This window comes from Dermacentor silvarum, chromosome 4 (assembly GCF_013339745.2).
Source record: "Dermacentor silvarum isolate Dsil-2018 chromosome 4, BIME_Dsil_1.4, whole genome shotgun sequence".
In the NCBI taxonomy this organism is placed as follows: Eukaryota; Metazoa; Arthropoda; class Arachnida; order Ixodida; family Ixodidae; genus Dermacentor; species Dermacentor silvarum.
Genome location: NC_051157.2, coordinates 26,460,118 through 26,482,107, shown reverse-complemented (window position 1 = coordinate 26,482,107; position 21,990 = coordinate 26,460,118). Strand labels below are relative to the sequence as shown.

The 21,990-nt window shown below is 45.3% G+C and overlaps 1 protein-coding gene across 1 annotated transcript in view; it reads left to right on the top strand.

The window, feature by feature from the left end:
- The window catches only part of LOC119448390 (uncharacterized), a 55,430-nt gene extending 33,873 nt beyond the window's left edge, over nt 1-21,557 (top strand). The window contains exons 6-10 of the mRNA XM_049665157.1: nt 2,941-3,027; nt 5,398-5,623; nt 16,145-16,320; nt 16,595-16,605; nt 21,350-21,557. Of these exons, the coding sequence (XP_049521114.1) occupies nt 2,941-3,027; nt 5,398-5,623; nt 16,145-16,320; nt 16,595-16,605; nt 21,350-21,557 (708 nt within the window). The remainder of the gene's footprint in view (nt 1-2,940; nt 3,028-5,397; nt 5,624-16,144; nt 16,321-16,594; nt 16,606-21,349) is intronic.
- The last annotated feature ends 433 nt before the right edge of the window (nt 21,558-21,990 follow it).

The following is a 21,990-nucleotide window of genomic DNA, read 5'->3' as shown; positions in this document are numbered from 1 at the left end:
TTTATGATCGTAAGCCTCGCGACAACTGCAAAAAAAGAAAGAAAGAAAGAAAAGAAAAGGAAAGGAAAACGCCGTTTCTGCTTTTCGTAAGCTTTGTCGCTGAACTTTTTTTTAAAGTGCCGCCGTAGAAGCTCTCAGCGCACAGCTTCGTGCATTACACGCCTCGCTGTCAGGTTTCAACGCCTCCGTGTTCATGGTCCTGTGAGCCGTTTCTTCGAGAACTGGCGTGGCTTTCTTCGAGATTGCGAAGTTTTCTGCGCAATATAACTTCCAGAGCGAGAAATAAAATCTATTTGTAGGCGTCCCAGATAAGTGCGGTCCTCGAGGTTTTCTTTCCCACCGTGCGTTCAAGCCGCCAAGAAACGTTGCGTTACCTCCGTTTATATGGGGCTCTTTAGTCTCATAAATCACGACTCCTGTTGTTGGTCATGATTTCTCGCTTATCGTTTCTGAATTCCCGCGCAAAACGAGAGCAGAGCTTTAGCGCGCTCCGCAGAATGACAGCACGTATACTGCATCTACGCCAATCATGCGTGCAACAACGAAGATATATTGAATGTGTTTCACACGCGAGGCTGACGCGTGTTTATAAAATTGTTCAGTGTGACTGAACGCTAGTGTCTAGAGCTCTTTTCCTCAGAATTCGAAAGTCCGGCTAGCGGCACAAGAAAACGCATACATCATTTTTATTCTGCGGAAGTCTGCGCAATAGCATCAACTTGCACAACGCATGTCGTTCAAGCCGGGCTGTCTATCTTGGTGGCTACATACGGCATCCGTGACGTCATCCAAGGTGTCACCAGTCAGCAGGCCTGAGAAGACTTAACCTTTGTATAAGCCCTACGTTACCAACTGTTCATCAGTTTTCCTTCATTGTCGCTTCGCATCTCCCGACAATGAATGCACGCCAACTCGCCCAATTCGCGATTTTGATCAGCCTTCCTTCTTTGTCGTCTGCATTCAGATGCAATTTGCCGGGTGCGAGAAGCTCCATGTCAAAGCCACGGTACAGTCTTCATGTGCGACTGCGTCGCTGCCACACATAAAATCAAGACCTGCTTTGCATATACCGACTGGCGTATTTATCAGCACACACAGACCCTCACTCGCTATTCTACCCGCACCGTGAGATCAACAGCGTTTTGGTATTGAGAGTGCGATTGAATCCTTTGAAGAAGCTTCGCGTTCGCCGATTCCCAAAGGGCTAAGGGATTGGCATAATTTTTATACTAAAACATTTAAATATGAAGGTTTTCCACGTACCAAAACTTTATTTACTCTCAACTTTTGTAGAAAGATCGAATTTTTGCCCGCATCATTCAATAAAACACTTAGTAGCCTTGCTTGCCTGGTTCGTCTAGCAAATAATAAACGCTACACATGTAAGTGCGCTTCGCCATCGGAGTAGCGAGCTTCTGCAAAGACGCATATTGATTTCGGGATCTGCCGGTCACTAATGTCTACACAAAGCAGGCGAACATATGGCAAGTGTTCTACTCAAGGATGAAGGCCAATAAATGCAACCTATTTGCGAAATTTGAATACGTATAATGATGCCTTGCCTTTAACGAGAATGAAATGGAGTCCCAAAAAAGCTTCGGAACTCATGGATGACCATACAACTTTACACAAGAATGAGGGATAAAATAAGTATATACCCCGAGTTCATTCATAGTCGCGATGCGGGACTTTTCTTCGAATGTGAAAGAAGTACCGAAACGAACTAACGGAAGATCTTACTGCGTAGAACGAGGGCTATATATAACGATTTTAACAATTCCAGAATGGCCATAGGAATCTGTGGCAGGAACTCAGTCGGTGAAGTAACACAGAAAATAATACGAGACTTCGGGAAATCGCCGCACCTGTTGACAAAGTGACAAGTACAGGGTTGGTTACAGTCTTCAATAATGTTTTGGACCACACTATATCTTTGTATTTTATTTGATTTGGTATTTTGCGACTTTGTGCACGATTGTGTGATGATATGTTATTCATTTTTTGTCCATTTAATTGCGTGCTGCTGTTACAATGCCAACTGTATAGCAGTGCGGAACAGCCAGCCCAAAAGAGGCCTGCCTTCGCATTTGTGTACATTTAGGATAAAGATAACAAATAAAATTCGTGGGGCCACAACATTCATATGACCAGTGAAGCTGCTTAGGCTGGATACATGGGCGCATACATTATGAATTCATGCATTTTTTTTATAGGCACCACGCTAAGCCAACACAAGCGCACCACACCTCCCATGCATCTGCCGCAACCACTGCTGCAGCCGCGCCGGCACCTCCGACGCGCGCGACGTTATAACCCCAGAAGCGCAGGCCACGTGCACAGGCGCCGTGGCCACACTCTTTCCCCTTCTCCTCCTACCCGTCTCCATTGCTGCAGCGCTGTCGCCACACACTTTCCCCCTCTCCCCTACCCGTCTCCATTGCTGCCGCGCTGTCACCACTCTCTATCCTCCTCTCCCCACGAACGCGTGTGACGTTATAACAACAGAAGCGCAGGTCACGTGCACAATCGGCTCCATTCCTGTCCCCTATACAAACGCAAGCCGCCCAGGGTACCCCTTTTGCGAGCGCATGCGCGGGATTCATACGGGCGCTTGAGGTAAACAGCTTCGCTGTAAAAATAGAAATTGTATGGTGGGCACCGAGGCCTCGTCAGGCGACAGCCTTGTGTTTCTGTGTCCTCTTTAATGCGAAAAAAAAAAAGAAAAACTAGACTTCCAATTTCAAATTTGTGTGATAACGAAACAGCAGTGAGCGCATAGAGTTGGTGCAGAATAAAAACACCCGTCGCTAAAGACAAAATGCACAGTTACCACGATTCAGATCATCAGGCAATTTTAAAAGCGATGACCTATTCAGCTTTTTCGAGTCAGCTTCGTGTAAAGCGACGGCCGTTATTTGACATCGGCTGCGTTTTCTACAGATCTACTGCATAATGTGCGTGCTGTCCCAGTACCAGGAGTACGCCGTTGGAAGGAGGGCCTTGGGGGGCCAGACAAGCCGAGTGCCGGTGAGTGAACGTGCTAACATCCAAGTGGGCCGGCTTGTGCATTTACCTCGCATTCTTCGTGGCAGAAAGTAAACAGAAATGTCTGAGTGTTAGTTCTTTTTTATTTTTAGCGTGAACTACGACCGAGCTTTCAGTCCGTTGTGTAATTACACAGAATACAGAGTAATTCCTAATTTCGATAAGTTCTAGTTGACATTAACAGGAAAAAATGGAGCTGGGCAGGCCATGTAATGCGTATGATGGATAACCGGTGGATCATTAGAGTTACAGAATGGATACCAAGAGAAGGGAAGTGCAGTCGAGGACGGCAGAAAACTAGGTGGGGTGATGAAGTTAGGAAATTTGAAGGCGAAAGTTGGAATCAGCTTGCGCAAGAGAGGGGTAATTGGAGATCGCAGGGAGAGGCCTTCGTCCTGCAGTGGACATAAATATAGGCGGATGATGATGATGATGATGATGATGATGATGATGATGATGATGATGGTGGTGGTGGTGATGATGATGATGCATGGCAAGTATTTGTATTAGAATAAATAAATTTTTTTGCCAGCAAAACGAACCACAACTTTTATATTCATACTATTCACAACATGCAAATAAATACAACACGAAGAGAGATCTCAAAAGAGCCACCATCAGCAGCACCTTGCATAAAATGCTTCTTTGCCCTGCATGCTTCGAGAAACGCGCAGTGGAGTGGTATGCGTTTGGAGTGTAGGAAAGGTCACCTGTAGTCCGACGAAACTTGTTTGGCATATAAACAAGGTCCTTGGAATATTTGCTAATTCACTGCCACCGAATACAAGTAATAGGCTCACCGAACAGCCAAATTTAAAGCGTTGGATTCCTAGACTGCAGCACATATTAGTAGCTGCAGACAGCTGGGGACGATTGAAGTATCTCCGAGGCGCGTGTACTTTACCTAAATTCTAGAAATGCCACCTCAGAAAGCTGCGTCCTTCAGGCTGATCTCGGAGGCAAAAGCATGTTTGGAATCGCACAGGAATGTGGCATTGCTTTGTCTGCTACATAGAATCATGCATAATGAGCACCCGTACCCGCCACGGTGGCTTAGCGGCTATGCCGTTGCGCTGCTACGCACGAGGTCGCGAGTTCAATTCCCAGCCGCATTTCGATTGGAACACCAAAAACAAATCAGCAAAGAAGAAAAACGCCCGTGGATATACATTTAGGTGCACGTTAATGAACCCCAAGTGGTCAAAATTAATCTGGAGTCCCCGCTACGGCGTTCCTCATAATCATATAGTGATTTTGGCACGTAGAACCCCATTATTTAATATTTTTAAATTTTAATGTGCACCCCTCTACCTTGAAACTCGTTCGAGCATCCGGCACATCTCGAGGCTCTGCACAATCAGCTCAGTTTCCGTCGCATTTTCATCGGACCAATGCATTTAACTCGGCTGCCTTGCTACGTGCCAGAAAGTATTGGAATGGTCTTCCTGATAGTATATCTAACAATAACGACCCCGTAACAATAAATCAGTGGAATATTTGATTTACTTAACTAAAGGCTAGTGTTCAATGTTTCTGTTTCTGGTGAACTCAATTCAATAGTTCATCTAATTTGTAACCATAGTTTTGACTGCATAACTTTGCATTTTACTGGAAGGTTCTTTACTAGAACTGTATAATTTCTGTCATATCTGGGCAATATTGCATATAACTATTTCACGTTTCTGTTTATATACCATGTGTCTCACGTAACGTGCTCGAAAACTAAAAAAATATGCAAGGGGGACGTTGCTGGGCAGAACCAAAGTAACGTTGTTTGCCGTCGCTTGAAGCAAGTAAGACTATTTGTCATGCTTCGCCTAATTACGGCACTAGGGACTATTAAATAATCAACCCCTCAAATATTTTATTTAAAGCCAAAGTGTCAATGAGTAAATTGTAGACCATCCTGAAAAGTTCCCGATCCAGTATGTGGATCGGGAATTTCGGGATCGGGAAAAGACGCGTGGGCTTTCTTTCAGGCTTGCAAGAAACTTTCGTGGCGCCCGTATGGAGCAACACAAAGCTGGATCGGAAATATTTCAGGATCGTCTACAATATTGGGCTGCTTTTTGGGATAAAATTATTTCCGAGTTTGGCACTCTTTCTGTTTCCTCTTAATTCTGCTGTTAGTTTTAAGCTTGCGCCATGTATTCCTCTTAAGCTATGCACCAATTAGCCCAACATAGTAGGCCTACTCTGCCAAACTTCTTGTGGCATTCAAAGGCAGCCGAAATCCGCTCACACAATTTTTGTTTTTATCTCTGCGATATGAAACGGGGGTTTGTGCTTGCTGTCTGATGCCTTTCCGATGCACTAGCGACCTAACACAGACGTTGCCGCATCTCGTCGCAGCTACCCCTGGTGTCTGCGTACAATAACAACAGCAGCAGCAGCAGCAGCCGCAGAGGAGGAAGCGGTGGCCGCTCCACGTTCAGCCGCATCGCATCGTGGCCCAGTCGCCGCATGTCCCGCAAGACGGCTCTGCCTCGCGGCGGCAGTGTCCGACCTCCCTCGTGCAGCATCGCCTTTCCCGCGGACGCTGGTGCCGCAGAAGCCGCGGCAACGTCCGTTGGCACAGGTAACCACCGTCTCTCGCTCGGGCTCTCGCTTCCATTAATCGGTGGCTGCGAGCACCGTCAGAGAATAAATCCTCTCGTAGCCTCAGGAACATGTCGAGAAACTTGCTTTGGTGTGTTCTCGTTCTGCATAGCGAAGGAAGGCTAGAAAGGTTATCGGGCACAATCCTGCTCACCGTGACTGTCTCCGCGTGTCTTGCTTTGTGCTATGAATGTGAAGAGGGATCGAGGGACTCGACTGTTTGCTGGTCACAACCATATCAATCGAACAGACAATGAAGCCGAGGAAAGCACACGGGAAATTAACCGTGTTTTCTTTTATTTATTTATTATTTATTTATTTATTTATTTATTTATTTATTTATTTATTTATTTATTTATTTATTTATTTATTTATTTATTTATTTATTTATTTATTTATTTATTTATTTATTATTGGAATATAGATATGGTAAGGTAAAGGGAAGTGAAAGCGGACGAAAGGACAACTTCTCGCCGGTGGGACATGTACGATCACTATCGCACGTTCGACCATCTACCAATTCAGCTACAATGGCGGCTGTCATCCCGTCCACTTTCTCGGGCATATGCTTACTAGATCTGACGCTGGGAGCTTCGCACGCATAATTGTGGGCTCGGCACCCACCAGCGGTAAGTTCTACTTTCTTCCACTTTTCGTTTACCGTGTTATATACGTATTTCAATTAAATACCACGGTTAATTTCCTCTATTTGTTTTCATTGGCTTCCCTGTCTGTTGGCTTCATATACTGTACTTCGGGCGAATAGTTTTAGAAAAGCAGTTGACGAAATTATGTAGTAAGAAGAAAACGGCGAATGCACTTACCAAACGTGCGGGTAAACAGGTATTGAACGTAATATGCTATAACAGCCCTAGCGCTGCGCACTAATAGAAGAAGCTTTCAGATTACCAAGAACTCCAGATCACGTTCTGTCGACTCGGAAGCGAAATTCTATTTAAGGTCTATATTCTTACTTTAGGAAACAGACGATGACTCTATAAAAATATCACTCCAGTCACAGCTTGCGCTGCAGTATCTGTTCACCTAGTGCGTGTGGCGGCTGCTTCGTGAGGCAATTCATGCTTGCCGAATAGAAGTGTCACGGGTTGGCGTTTCTCAGTAGTGTATTTTGCGTTCGCTAGCTTCCGCTTTGTCATCGTAGTGGCTGACATCGTGACTCTTACAGGAGAGTTATTCGGTTCAGAGGTAAAGCATTTATATGAAATCAATCTGAGAAAGGTTGTGACCTGTAGACAACAGAACCCGCAGTGCGGTGATACGCCACCTAATGGCCGAGGTTCCTAGCGCTTTTGAAACGATATGGCAGCTGTTATGGATTCTTTCAGCTTTCTGCACGTCAGCTCAAAAGCCATGCTAGAAATTATCATAACTATCTCGTTGCAGTATAAAAAATATTAACCCCGGAGTGCCAAAATGTCATTGCACATCAAGGGAAATTATAGCGGCTTGTTGGGCCTAATATCTGGCTTTGAGGAGTATATTCGTACAAAAATTCAATAATAAAATATTCATTTAATCAATATTTTTATATAGTAAGTAATTAGTCATGGTTTCCTCAACATCCTACAATTAAAGACTCACTCAAGAATATAAACATTAGCTAGGGACTCTTCGTTAAACTTCCCTTGTCTAAAACATCAAAAGTGATACGTTGGGCATTGTAAGGTTAAACAAATGTAAATACTGAGAAAATAAGGTGATGCGTAGATTCACTTAATCTCCCTGTAGAGGCCGTCATCGGGCCGGCTAACACCTGTTCAAGGTGGCATTCGAAGAATTTCCTTCCTCTGTAGTCTTTTTTTTTTTTTTCATGGTTAATACTTGGTTCCACTTTACTATCCATCTATCTTTGTGAAAGGCCGCAGGCATCATCTTGTGATACAATTTCTGATTATTATACCAAGCTTCACCCCCGCAACTAAGCCATTGATTCCTCCATGGTGTTTTGCTCGACCTGTAGTGCACTTCACCGTACCAGGAATAACAGAGAAATCTGAGATGTCATCTCCTGGTCTTAAAAAAAAAACTCTCTCCTCCTTTTGCACGAGAGGTACACCAATCACGTACATGGATCAGCAACTCTCCAGTGTTCGTCTGGAGTCGTGGTTTACCCAGCGAGGGCCACCACGATCAGTTCCAAGACGTGCCACCCGGCGTCATCGACGGCTGCATAACTTGCAGCTCTTCGCGCTGCTCTTCGTCTCATCAGCCAACAACAGCCTCGAAGAAGGTCACTATTCAGCAACTTGAAGGCGGCACTAAAGTCTTTGCTATCAGCCCTGCGCCGCGGACCACACGAACAACTGGTATTCGAGATTCATACCTTGGTTGAGAAAGGACACCACGTGACATTTCAGTGGCTTCCAAGTTACTGCTGCGCCATATAGGTAACGAACACACCGATAAAGCCGCTTGGTCGTTTCTTCAAGGCAGCAAAGAGGAGTTGATACTGTTATTAAGGACAGATGCTGATAAAAAAACTTCGAATGATCGCACGAGGTATCACGTTCTCCATGTGGAATACCCCAAGTTTTCAAGCTGCACCACCTGGACTTTTCTATCCACCTTCGCATCCCAGCTTAACTCTGCCGACGCGAAGCTACCTTGCTTTGTTGAATATGGCTAGGAGTGGCTTTTACGAAGTCATCGTGGGATGACTATGGTAGCGAGGAGACTCTTCAGCAAGTTTTGTGTGACTGTCCTCGCTACAATTTACAGAGATGATCGCTTGCAATCGCGATAGCGCCATTTGATTAAAAAAAAAACGTTAACGAATAAGATTATTTTAGAATGCCGACGTCACAAGCCATCGCAGCGGAGGGCGACGAGGGCGCTGTTGCAGTTTTTAAAGTCAGCAGACCTGCGTGAGCGGCTGTAACCTGAACTGAGTTTGCAGTGCTACAAGTGCTACTGTACTGTGATAGTACATGGTGATAGTGACTGGCTGTGACTGTGTGTCTGTTCTCCCTTTCTCCCTCTCTCTACTTTCCTATCTCTTTACCTACCCCTCTCCTCTTGCCCTGTGGAGGGTATCAAACAGGATATTCTCTTCTCGTTAACCTCCCTGCCTTCCCCTTTCTTATGTCTCTCTCTCTCCATCTATATTTTGTCTGCTTTACCGTAACAGATTATTCATCTTTCCTTGTTATTTTACAAACATTTTAGTCCTACAGATATTTACTTCATTTGTTTATAAATTAGTGTTTACCCTTGCATAGTTTGTTGGTGCAGGATACGCAGATTCTCTTTTTCTTCCAAACTTTTTTTACCGTCTGCATTACGAAATAGGTTCTCTGATCCAATGAACCGTTGGCGGAGCAGGCAAAGAGATGGTGGGTTTGAACTTGATTGCTTTTTTGAGGGAAGAAAAGAACACTGTGAGCCTGATAACCGTCTGCCGGATTAGCGACGCCTTCAGATACGTTTTGCGAAGTGGAGAGGGAAGAGATGGAACGAAGACGAAGCGTAAGTGAAAAACGGGAGTCAGTCGCCCCTGCTGAGGAAAACAGACTTAGGCACCCGGGCCATTACACGTGCATAAATCGGTGACCTCCAAAGTGTAGCTGTCTGCGGAAAACCTGTTACCGCATTTACTCCGGACCTTTAAGGTTCAGATGGGGCTTCAGCATGAAAACTTTATATTTTTTTGTTGTGGAAGGCGAAAGTGCGAAGTTCGCAACTGTGATTATCTCTCGCGGGGCTCTGGTTGGCCTTTTTCTTTGCACTGTCACGAAGCGAGTGCGAGAAACGGGTCAGTCCGACTGTGAGAGAAGAAAGTTGGACTACTTTGTGCGCATTCCAGGCTTGAGACATATTTAACTAGCGCGAAAAAAGACACGGAAAAAGGCACACAGGACATGGCTTGTGCTTCTTGAACTCGTCTCGCGATTTTTTTGCGCGATTTAAATATGTATCCGCTCAGTTCGAGCCATGCGTTCACCAACACAGCACGGACGCTTATATCGTTGTATTTGGCGCAAGAACCTTAAAGACTTCAGTGCCTCCTTGTAACCATGAACAGCGTTCTGACGTTTCAAGTTTCCAGGAGGATTTCGTGTGTCTACTTGAACGTAGGTATTGAGCTATCTACTTCTGTGTTGCCGAGCGGCAAGCAATGCTACAGCACTTTGTTCTCATGGAGTACTGCAAATCACCTCAATTTATTTTTCCTTGAACGCCCATGAGATTAAAAAAAAAAGCCTAATCAAAAGCATACAGTTAACTTTAACTTCTTGTTCTGATATTCTTGCTCCTTCGTGATTTCTGATTGTGATGTTTTCATTATTTTCTTTAATAACCTCGCTATAGAGTGAGCGCCGTCGACGCAAGAAGGAGCACTGAATTGCGCTCCATTCTTACCCGCAGTAAACTGAGAATCATACTGGAGGCGCACAAGATGGCTGGCCATTACCAACGCCCAAAAATAGCGCGCTCTGAGGTAACAAATCATTCGAACTGGGCACAATATTTAAGGTGGGAAACATACAAAGGGGAAATGGCTAATGCAGATGCTCTCCTCGAGAATACATTAAAAAAAGAAACATCGCTTGCTCAAATAAGACAGCAGGACGAGCTCAATCAGTTCAATCGCGAACATTTCACTTCGTTGCACAACACAAAATAAAGAAAACGGCGTATGAGGCTGAGTTCAATCGTAAGACATGTGCAGTTACAACTCAGTTGCACTTACGAAATCTCGTGAGCCAACATATCGACAAGCCGTAACTTCTTCGACGATACGGTGCATTAGCCTCGGTTACAGTGAACAGAAACGGGCAATTCCACATCGACCGCGCTTGCGCTCATGAAGCGTTTGATACTCTTACATTTTTTTTCATCGAAGAGCTAACACTAAAGATTCTGATGCCACCTCAGTTTCTCGTCGTTTTCGCAAGAGCTTCCACGTGAGTGACTCTAGCACTGAAATTGTTCCATCGCATCTTTGCTCCTCTTTTGTTTGTAAAGGTACCGGTTCTAGACTGCGCGCCACGTTATTTGGGAGCCCGAAAGCGATCATTCGTCATGATCCGCGCGGGTAATCACCGTGTTTCGAGCTCTCTCCATTTCTGCTTTGACTACTCGGGCGTACATCTGCTTTCGACACGCAGTATTCAGAACGAGCGGCCATTATCCTTCAGCAGAAGCGAGACAAGTAGGTCGCGTTTCTGCGATCTCGGTTTTTCGCTCTGCTCCTCGTACGCCCGGAAAATCGCTCCACTCGCGAACCAAGAGGCGGTGGCAAATTGTCGCTGAGAGCCGTGTGGGAACGATTGCACCGCAGCCATTCTTATGTCGTTGCACCCTCTCTATATGCGCCGGGAGGAGAGGGAGGGGGGAAGGCATGAGGGATTTGCGGGTTTACTTAAGTATAAGGTGAAAGTAATTGTTCATTCACCACGTGTTCCCACTCTACCGTCGTGCTCGCCATTTTTTTTCTTTTTCTTTAGCCAGTCGCGCGGCAATTTCGCGTGTGTTCGCGGGCTTCTTTCACGCTCGGAAAAACACTTTTATGCAGCACGTATTGAGCAACAGAAAGCTCTATCGGGAGCTTTTCATGTTGCTCTACAATTTTCTCATTGACACTTTTCATCTAATGATAATATTTGAGAAGTTGATTAAATAATTAATTAAGACGAATTATTAATTAGGCGGAATGCAAAAAAAATCAATCTGAGTATCTCCAAGCGACGGCAAACAACATTACCTTGTTTCTGTCCAGCTACGTGGCATTTGCATATTTTTAAATCTTGGTGCATGATAGTTGTGGCACTCTGTATATGTAGCCCTATATCTGAAATACCCCTGCAGACGTACCAGTGACAGTCTCGGTTCTTTGCGTAATTGCGCAGTGAAATAACAAAGGGTACCTAATTATCCACACTGCCACAAATATACGCCTTCAATCGCATAATTTCTTTATTAAAGTGAAACTTTCTACACCTTCTTCCTCGGGGTTCGGCGTCTCTGCTCGGTCGATTTCTCGCCGAGTAAATTCGGCCGATCCTGTAGATAGTGTAGTAGTAAACTGGACAGCTTCAATAAATGATGTAACGAATATTGAGCTTACACCGGAGACAGTGTAATATGCTGTCGCCTGGGTCGAATGGTGGGGGTCACCACGTCATGCATGCCGTCTTGCCGGGCAAGCATAGATATAATCGCTATGCTGCAAAACGCGGTGCAGACGACGAACACTTTGAGAGTAATCAATTAACAGCTTCGTAAACGCTTTGCTTTACATAGTTTCCAACATGCGAGTTGAATATGCATTTCTTTCCCCACTAAATCAAACATCTCCTTCTTTGTTTTTTGTGTTTTTTTTTTTGTTTTTTTTTTTTTTTTTTTTGCGGGAAGAAACAATTTCACGCGCAGTCGTGTTCAAAAGTATGAAAACTCCCGGCTACCGATTTCAAGAACATTTAACAACCATCAAACGGCGCTGTTGTTGTTTACTGGTGCTCATAGTATGAGTATAATGTTTCTAAACACTCGCCTCCCCCCGCTTAAAAAAAGAATTCTGGTGCAAACAAAGCAGGCCTGAAGCGTGAATGTGCATAGATGTCTCTTTATTGCCTACACGGGAATGAATGCATGAAAAGGAGGCAGTGTGGGCAGTTAGCGGGATACTTTATATGGAGTTCAGTAATGGGGAAAACTGGGCGAGTTGTTGACTAATCATCATTTCCTGTGGGTGAAACTACGCACTGACCAGGACAAAGCGGAGAGACACAAGAATACGCGACCACTCGCTGCACTGGCAACTATATTCAGAACGAACACCTCATATTTATATGCCCACGCGCCCTCGGACGTCAAAGATATGCAAAACAAGATTAAAAGCACTAATAAAATCATATACCCGCGCACACTCGGGCGTCAAAGATAGGCATCGAAACTATCACAGTGTGCTCTGTAGTCGTTGCAACCCTAACGCATTTATTTCTATTATTAACAAATGTATCCTGTAGTAACCTTCCAAAAAAAATGTCACAGTTTCGCCTTAAGGGCGAAGCGATGAATGCGATAGCAACACAGCAATGTCATACGAAGTAAGGTGAGCGGCTTTGGTAGCAATATGAATTGTAGTAAACATGAGCTGATTAAGTAAGCAGGTGTGCTGCGGCGTATGTAGACCGACATGAAGAGAGACTCGATGACCACGAGAAGGCGCGTGTGAAACGGTGGTGTTGATGAGAAGCGCTTCCCGTGGGCAGCGCGTGCGAAGGGACACACCTGTAGCGCTGCACTGCCGACCCGGGCAGCATTGCATGTGTAGCGTGCGTTGGAAAATGTGGCCCGACTATTACTAACTGATTGAAGAAGCGTGGTGTGAGCGCGCACAAACAAACATGAATAGATCACACTGAATGACTGCAGACAACGACCGTCAAAACGCTGGCAGCGAGCGGATATATACGCCGCAGCAGCGGGCGAAGGTACGTGCGGTCTATCGCTTCAACGGAAACTGAGCGGCGAATGCGCATAAAGGTCAGAGCCGTGTGGAGATAAGAGACGGTGCGGTCGAACGAACGACGAGCGCGGTTGTTGGCAGCGTAGAAGTGCGCCCCCCGCTCCTTCCGGCGCTGGCTTCCCGCTTCCTTGCTTGCGCGTGGGAAAGATAAGAGACTGTGCGGACGAGCGACGAGCGCGGTTGTTGGCAGAGAAGTGCCCCCCCCCCCCCCCCCCCCCTGCTCCCTCCGGCGCTGGCTTTCCGCTTCCTTGCTTGCGCGTGGGAGATTGAGTGCGTTCGCTCTCCGTGATAGCGCGCGTCCCCGCACGCTGCCTCTGGGGCATACGGCGCGCGGCGAAGATTTTATCTATACGGAACCTCACGGCGACGGCGACGGCGACGCCGACGGCAGAAATCCGGTTGAAGTGTCCATATAATTGCTATCGCAATAAAAGGTGACTTCACGATGGCTCAGTAGAACATATGACTGACTGATACAACCCTCTTTTCTTTTGTTAGATGTGTAACGCTTCTGCTATTTCCCTGGTCAACTGATCCTTATGGTGAGAAAGAACTGTAGTGTCGCTTAAAAGCGGCAAGCACCCACACTGGGAACAATTCCCTTTAATGTGCGAATGAATGTTTCCCGCCTTGGACAGTGGCTTTAGCAGTATAACCTCATCACAATCGCTCAGGTACATGCCAGCAAAACAGTTAAAGGCTAGTAGGGACAGAACATTAAGAGCAAATACTGAAATGGCCCGCCCGAACTTTCGCGATGAAGTGTCACCTCGAACTCCCTATTCAAACAAAATATCACTGGCAGGAAACACTGAGGTGACGGAGAAGCTGGTGTCGAAGTGTTGATTTTAGGACTGGGTCTATTGAGTGAAAGAAAAGGATGTTAAAGGATCGACACCACAGGCGATTCTTTTTCGGCGTGGGCGTATTTCCTTGTCATTGCTGTTGCATCGTATTTTGTAAAATACATTCGCCTGAAATATTTTTAATTGCGAAACTTCGGGCAGCTAGAACCACTTTTTCGTTTCAGCATATGCCACAGTGTCCGCGCATTCACTGAAATACGATAGCGTGGCCAGCGACAGCGGCCTTATGATGAATGGGATCTTGTGTCACTGGATGTTGGTTACGATTCCTGTTCATATTGCACATGATTTGTTCCGCCGCTTTTGAGTCAGTGAAGATGACCCATCGTAGTGGTGATTGCTGAATTATGTGATGAATGGCTTCTTTTATGCCATAAATTTAAGCCGATGTGCTTCAGGTTAAACGTTCAATTAAGACGGTAAGAGAAGCAATGACCAGTAGACGATACGTACAAAGCGCACGATGAACTCTGCTGAGAGCAAGACCCATCGGTGAAGATAGAAGTCCAACTCGATAATTCCTTAGTGATATGGCCTAGGGCGATTTGTAGTATCCCAGCTTGTGGCAAAGTTTTCTTCGTGCTGATACCGGGAAAATAAAGACAGAACGCGTACGTTTCACAAAGTCTTAATTTATTCAAGAGCGTGAATTGCACTGACTACAAAGCCACAGACCGTTACCACACAGTTTATTATATGGCGTGTCCCACCAAATATAGCGTGTCCCACCTAATGTAACCAATTTGTTCAACGAAAGAAAATTATTAGAAAAACACGGTGTGAGGTATGATTTCAAGACAGTGTTCAGTTGTCATGACGGCTGACGACCGAACGCCGTATGTCCTATAATTGTATCTTGCACCATGTTATTCAATCTTTTTTTTAACAACTAGGCTAATGTTAGCTGGGAGACAAGGTACATAGCTTAGAGTTTCCAAAATCTCTCTTCACAACCCTCCTCCCGCAATAATCTCTCCCCGCCTTCTCCCCTGTCCGTTTTGAATTTCTCAACCCACACCGGGTCCTTCTTTTCGCTCAACATTCATCCATGGGATAAAGTATTTATTTATTACATATGCAATCATGCATGTGTAATAAATACAGGCTCTAAGTAACCTGACACACCTGGCTTTTCAGTGACAAGTGCCTCGAATTATTAAAAATACGGGATTAGGGACAAGATGATAAGTGTTCTTGGTCAGAATTCATAGCAGTGGCAGATGTCATAAAGCGTGCAATAACCGGCAATAAGGTTTTCCAATTTCTAAGTTTAACTAAACCTACCGAGTATAGATATTGCAAGCCTGGAGTTACAGCACAAACACGCACGAGTTTTGAGTTATCTGTCCCCAAGTGGCGGCGAGATCCATTGATGTTCTGTGCATTACTCTCCCACAAATCCTCCCTAAGAACACTGGGGCAAAATTCCGCAGAATGCCTATGTATTTTGTTGCTTAGGAAAGTTATCCCAACGGAATACTGTGGTACTACCTAGTCACTGCAGCACGGCAGTACCAACAAAACGTTTGCTTCTGGTACTTGCACTTTGTAACGTACTGCTTTTTTTTTTTTCGAAGTTCGCGCAATCAGATCGCAAATGCACAAGTTCGAAGACTGTAAGCTATACTAACGCAAGTGAGGACAAGCGAGAAATATTATTATTTGAAAATGTTAGAAATGAAATTATCATGGCTACGTCGAAATTGAGTCGTCCGAATTGAGGGCGAACGACTATTAATATACTACAAGCTCCCCACTGGGAAAAGTTCAACACAAAGAGCGCAATGCTTGTGAATCCTCATACAATATACGCTTTCATACGATTTGTGTTAGCCAAAAGAGCAAGCAGAGAAAGTAACACCTCTTTCTGGTTACGACGCTGAACTGTGAAGGAAAGAACGTTATTTTTTTTCTTTTTCTTTTTTTTCGTTATTGCTTGCATGACAGGCAGACTAAAATAATATAAATATGTTATATAAATATATTATAAATATAACTATATAAATATAAAGTTATGTACATGTCATTAAACAAACGTGCAGTAACCGAGATCGCTAATGGCAATGGGACATGGCCTACCTTGGGCAACTTCAAGTTAGGGCCAGCTTGAGTGAGTATAACTCTTGTTTTCTCTCGTGTTCAGGCAAAGTTACGAACGGCGTGACTCGCATCGCAAGAGAGCACCTCCTCATTCCTGAGGCTCCGCACGGCTACAGCAGCACAGACGATGTCTCCAGCGGTCTGCAGCTTTCCACGGCAGAGACGTCCCTCCAACCGTTTGGTGAAGAGGTTGACCTACCAGAGGACATTCGCAACACGGTGAGCTATGCGCGTAAAAATGTCCAGCGAGAACAGCACTGCGTCTTGCAGTAATTTCGGTAGCCAAACTGTCACACGGGATTTTGTTTGTATGTAGGGCATCGCGCATCAAATCACTCCTCACAAATCTTGCGTCGTTCACTACTGGCCACGGGATACTCCGCCCATTGCGTCCGTGTACAAGGTTGCCGCTTCCAACATCTTAATGTAAATGAAACCGTGCGGTCGATGCCATACTATAACACATTTTCAACTCGATCTTTGTTCCCAGTAGATGATGACAAGGTGAGCTAAAGTAAATTTCTGCACCAATGCATCAGAATCAGAGGAACCACAAGTTTATGGGTAATAAATTACAGGGAAGATGAACTGGCGTAGCCTGGAAAAAAAAATTTTGTGGTAGCGTGCACGAAACATTCCCTGTGTATCACTTGGTATCTCTAATTATCGAACGCTCTCTGCTGCAGCAAGCTTTTTTTTTTTTTTTTTGCCTGGGGAAGAGGGAGTAGACTGGTGTGGTTGAACGAGAGGGAAAAGAAAGGTATGCGAAAATATCAATTATTTTTCTATTTTTTTTTCTTTTTGTTTATTCGCGGTTGTCACAATGACTCAGTTCCTTTTTCTTTTTTTAAATCTTTTTGCCTCGTTATTCGGCATCATATGTGTAATTATTTCAAAGCAAAGAAGACATTCCAGTTGGTAAATGACAAAGCTAATTCACATAAAAACGCCGTCGTTCGGCTCTCAGTCCGCCGCTAATGATGTCAGTCGGCGAAACAGCGAAAATATCGTGGGCATCCCTTCTTTTGAAATAGTTGTGCGAGTACATTGTACGAGAGAAGGGGGGGGGGGGGGGGGGTTGCTTTTCCAAAGCTTCCGCTGTGATAATTTTGCGGCTATGACTGTCTGCTCCTAAACAGCAGGTAGCTGGTTCTATTTCCGGCCTCAGCGGTAGCAGTTTGTTTTGCCCTGAATTAGGCAGTGCCTTTGAACCGAGACTTTTATGTCTTTCTATGTACAGTCAAGGGGTTCCTGCTAGTCGAAATTAACCACGAGATTTCTCCCACGACTTCCCTCATAGTCAAGGTCTTGCTTTGAGATGGTAAAAACATTACCTAAATTAATTACGTGTCATCATGCCTAACCACCGGCGCGGAAGCGCGCACGCTTTTTATGCGATGTAGGTGCTCATCCACGCCACAATTTAATTCATAGCCCTCCAGCTCTGCCGCGTGCGAGAAAGCGTTGAGGGTGTCTGTGCACGTCTGGAGACGACGAGTAAAACTGCAGCATGCGCTTCGCCGGTAACGCCTTACATTTCCTGTAGAGAAATCGATAGCTCCGTCTCAGACGGCCTCGCATATAGACGGCAAAGCATGTGTCGCTGTCGTAATCCATAAGCGCAAGAAGTTGTGTAACTGGCGAAAAGATGAGTGCGGTCCATACATTCTACACATAAACCTCAAGAACAAACATGCACTCTTTGAATGTCAAGGGCGCACTTTCGGCCATATTTAAGGCCAGTTGTTTCTGCTCTCATGCACTTAACAGATCTATTTGCACTCTTAAATAATGCACTGTAGAGAGCTGCTGTCCGCTTTTTAGGAGATCCACGGCAGCAAAGCTGTCGTGCGCTTGAAAGCACGACACATCGTTAACTTTCGTGTTCACAAAAGGCGAGCGCTTCAAGGGTGTTGGATCTTGTTCTTTCACGTCATGCTCCTTGCGTCAGTGCGTCTTTCTTGAGAATATACTGCAGAAGGGAAATAATGTGTGTTCTAGACGAAGTGGGTAAAGCCTTGGCGAGACATCGTCAGGCGTGGGAAGACATATACTCCCGCATGTTGCGTCATGCCCCATAAAAATAATCGCGGCCGCTCTGCGCTTCGCCCGTTTGTGCAACAAAGCACCCGCACAATTTATATCGGCGCCGTGTTCCCTTATTTGCCGAGATCCTCCGGCGCCGTAGTTCTCCCAGACATGCACCATCGGCTAAGCTCGTGTTTCACTCTCTGTGCCTCGTTCACCAAGTCTCATTTACTTTGTTCTCCGCCGAAGCCACATTCTAGGACGACTCAAAGGCACCAAGGCTAGCCCTAAAAACACTACACATTTGGAAGAAGAGCTCATGATCAATAAATCGGAGCAGCGCATCATGCCGACGTCGGGAAAGGCAGCTGGATATCGTTCCCAGAACAGAACCAGGAACTATGGCCCCGTGTACCAATTTTATTACAGTTTTTGTCATCGAGATCGGGAGTGATTATAGCTGCATCGCTGTTGACTTGTCACTCATATTATACTTCTCGCATGCTGCAAGAAGTTTGGACTGACTAAAGTACTTCTCTGGCCGCATGTTAAAAAAAATGTTTTCAAATCATTGGGGCATCAATGTTTAGAACGAGGCATATTTTTTTCGTTGGCAGCAAACTAATAGCAAGCAGCACTGGAGGGTGCACTTGTTTGATACGTCCTATAGTTAGCAACATTGGCTATCCTTATCGAAATTATGCGTGATATTCAATTGCACCTCAACAGACATTCTTCTGAAGGCAACAAAAAGCCAATAGCAACAGAGCAGTGTCTTTATCGTTTTTCTAAGGGTAAAATAACTCAAATTAGTTTCAATTTAGTAGTTTTGTGGCAGGTGTGAAAATGAAGCCAGCCAGTGGATGGGCTCCCCTCGAGGCTAGAGTTAATTGGAACGTGCTGATGCAATGGCAGAACAGCCGTCCACAAACTACGTTGCGAAATGCTTCTACGTTCTCGTTATTAGGCTCAGTGAAATCCGAGTTTGGGGACAAAGGGACTTTCTTATGGGCAAGCAGCGTGCCAGCGCGAGACACAAGCTGCCTTCCCGTGTTAAACGAATGCGATATGTAACAGGCGCGTGCTAGACTGGCAGCAGAGGGAATCGTGCTCGCCGTGGTTGTAGTGGCGTTGACCTAAGCCTTGTTGCCCCCCCCCAAAAAAAAATAAAAATAAATAAAAAATAAGTACAAATCCCTGTGCTATCTAACATACTGGTAACATCGTTGGCTCCTACACCAGCTTGTTAACAATTAGAACAATAGTGATTATGCGCACTTTTGTGAATTGGGGTAGCAAACTGGATATCCACCTTCCGATTAACCTCCCTGCCTTTCCCATCTCATATCTCTCTCTCTTTGTGAATTTGCAATTAAATTGCAAATGTGATTTTAACTTTGTCTTTGGTAGATATCTTCAATGACCAGCGGATAATATATATGCATGTTATACCAGTGTCCCCGAAAAGAACGTTTCTGTGCACATTTTGTGGTTGTGCTTTCTTGTTTCTTTTGCTCGTGTGCATTATTTACACGCTACATGCATGTAGAGCTGAATGCTTGTGAGCACTGCACCGAATTAGCATTATGGGGCAATGAGTAATCGGCACCCTGCACGTCGATGCGCGAGTATCTCCGTGATACTCATTTAACTAAAGAAACAAAGTCGAGAAAAATCAATCCGGCGTAATGCTTTCGGTGTTGTCAGTTACCTAGTTAAGTCAACGCTGCAACATTCGTAAACATTTACTTCCAGAAAGAGAACCACATTTCATAGATACCGCGCAATCTGTAACATCGCGCAATCACGTCATCGACACCACCGTTGGTAAAAAAGAAAAGGGAAAAAAGGGAAGCTCACCGTTCAGTTTCAATTTTCTCCGCTGATTAATCATCCTATATTTATTTTTTAACGAATCGAACACCTGCGAGAGCTCTCAAAGAGTAAATAGCGCATGCAGGGGTGCTATAACGTAAAATTATTCCAAACTGTTTTGACTTCCAATTTCTGCAATCAGCCTCCACGATTGGTCAAAACGTTTTCGGGCCACTCCCACCTACGCCTGTCTGTCACGCGACGTCACGAAATCCGCGATAGCTCCCCATCTGATATAACGTGTACACACTGATTATGCATGATTAAACCGCAGAAAAGAAAAATAATCATTCCTGAATTCGACGCCTTTTCACCATTAGCCCTCTGCTATTGGTCCAATGTTTTCTGGCTATGCCCACTTCGCCTGTCTGTCACGCGACCTCAAAAAAAACCGCGAAAACTCACCACGTCAAAGTGACGTGCACGCGAAAAAAAATGCATTAATATGCCGAACAAAACTGAAAATTTTTCGGAATTGCCACAGACTGCCCCGTTCCGAAAGGAATAGAAGATGGCTGCCCGCCGATCGCTCAGGCCCTCGCTACTCGCACGTGCCGGTGAGCATGTATTTATTTGCGCATGATAAACCGTTTTGCGCGACAGCAAAACGCTATCGAGCCCTTTCGGCATGCATACGACATCGCTCTGCCAACTCTTCCTTGCTGAGGATCCGTTTTAGCGGCATTCTTATCTTTCCGTTGCACGCCGCCGCAATTTTCGACCAGCCACCGCAAGCTAAGTAAGGCGAAGCGGACCAATCGGAGAAGCCGGCACCACCTTCCTCGTGCTGTTATCTATTTTCACTGTGCTGGCTCGGCCCCATCGAAACCCTCTGCACTAGAGCGTGCTCCTCGCCTCTTTTCAGCCAATTATAATAGATAAGAAAAACCGCTGAGTGTAGACAATGTTATTGGTTTTGAAAGCGAACAAAGGTGACCTCCTATAAACGAGGAGAGTATTTGATTGGGTTGTTCTGACAACGCTGCGGGTCACCGCCCGATGCTTGCGTCGGTGGTTACGTAAATTTGACGTCAGGAGTTTGGAATCAAAGCAGTTTGGAATCATTTTACGTTATAGCGCCCCAGTTCTGGCCTCGGCTGGGATAATACAGCTATTCTATGCTAATTGCGTTGCTTTTGGCGCTTCGTTGTCGGCCTCCTTATTGTCTTCGCATTGTCCTCAGCACCGACTGGCCACCTCCTGTTATAACATCACCACCAGCCAAGTCGGTGCTCCTACTGATAAGAAAGTGATAACGTCGAAAGAAAGTAATCGTGGACATGTATGTCGTGTTAAGTTTGTATTCGATCTCCGTTTAACATTTTTTTCTCATGTGTCGCTCCAGGCTTTCAACGGCGGAACAGGACAACGAACAGCTGGAGGAAGTGAACAATAAACTGTGTACTCAGCGCGAAACCGTGACCAAAACGGAACAAGACCAAGAATTCGGCGCCGAGCCCGCCAGCCCTGTTCTCGACAACCGCCCACTGCTCGATACCACGAGTAGCCCCGACATGATCGGCGATGACAGCAAATGTAACGACAATGTATGAGCGATCGAGCATGCTCATGACGTGCCGTAACCGTACGGCAAACTTCTCATGACGACCTGCTTTCATAAGTCCATTGTGAACAAAGTCACAATTGCGATCGCTCGTGTGGACACATCTGGGGTGTTCGTCGAGAAATAATTTCGTATAGACGTTCATCAGAAGACGTTCAAGCATACGCCTGAATTCCGTTTACACGAGATATTATTTATTTAAAATCCATCTGTTCAGCGCGCCATTGCTTCAAATTTGCGGTGGTGACGAGGACTTGGAGCACTTAAATTGTATTTGCGGACGCTTTACAACCTCAAGGGTTGTCTTGAGGAAACGCTCTCAACGTGCGACACGACACGCGACTTGAGCTGTGGGACATTCTTGGACATGAACTGCTATCCACTAAGGTTTGCTTAAAGCATTCTTGTGAGATGCAGGCCTC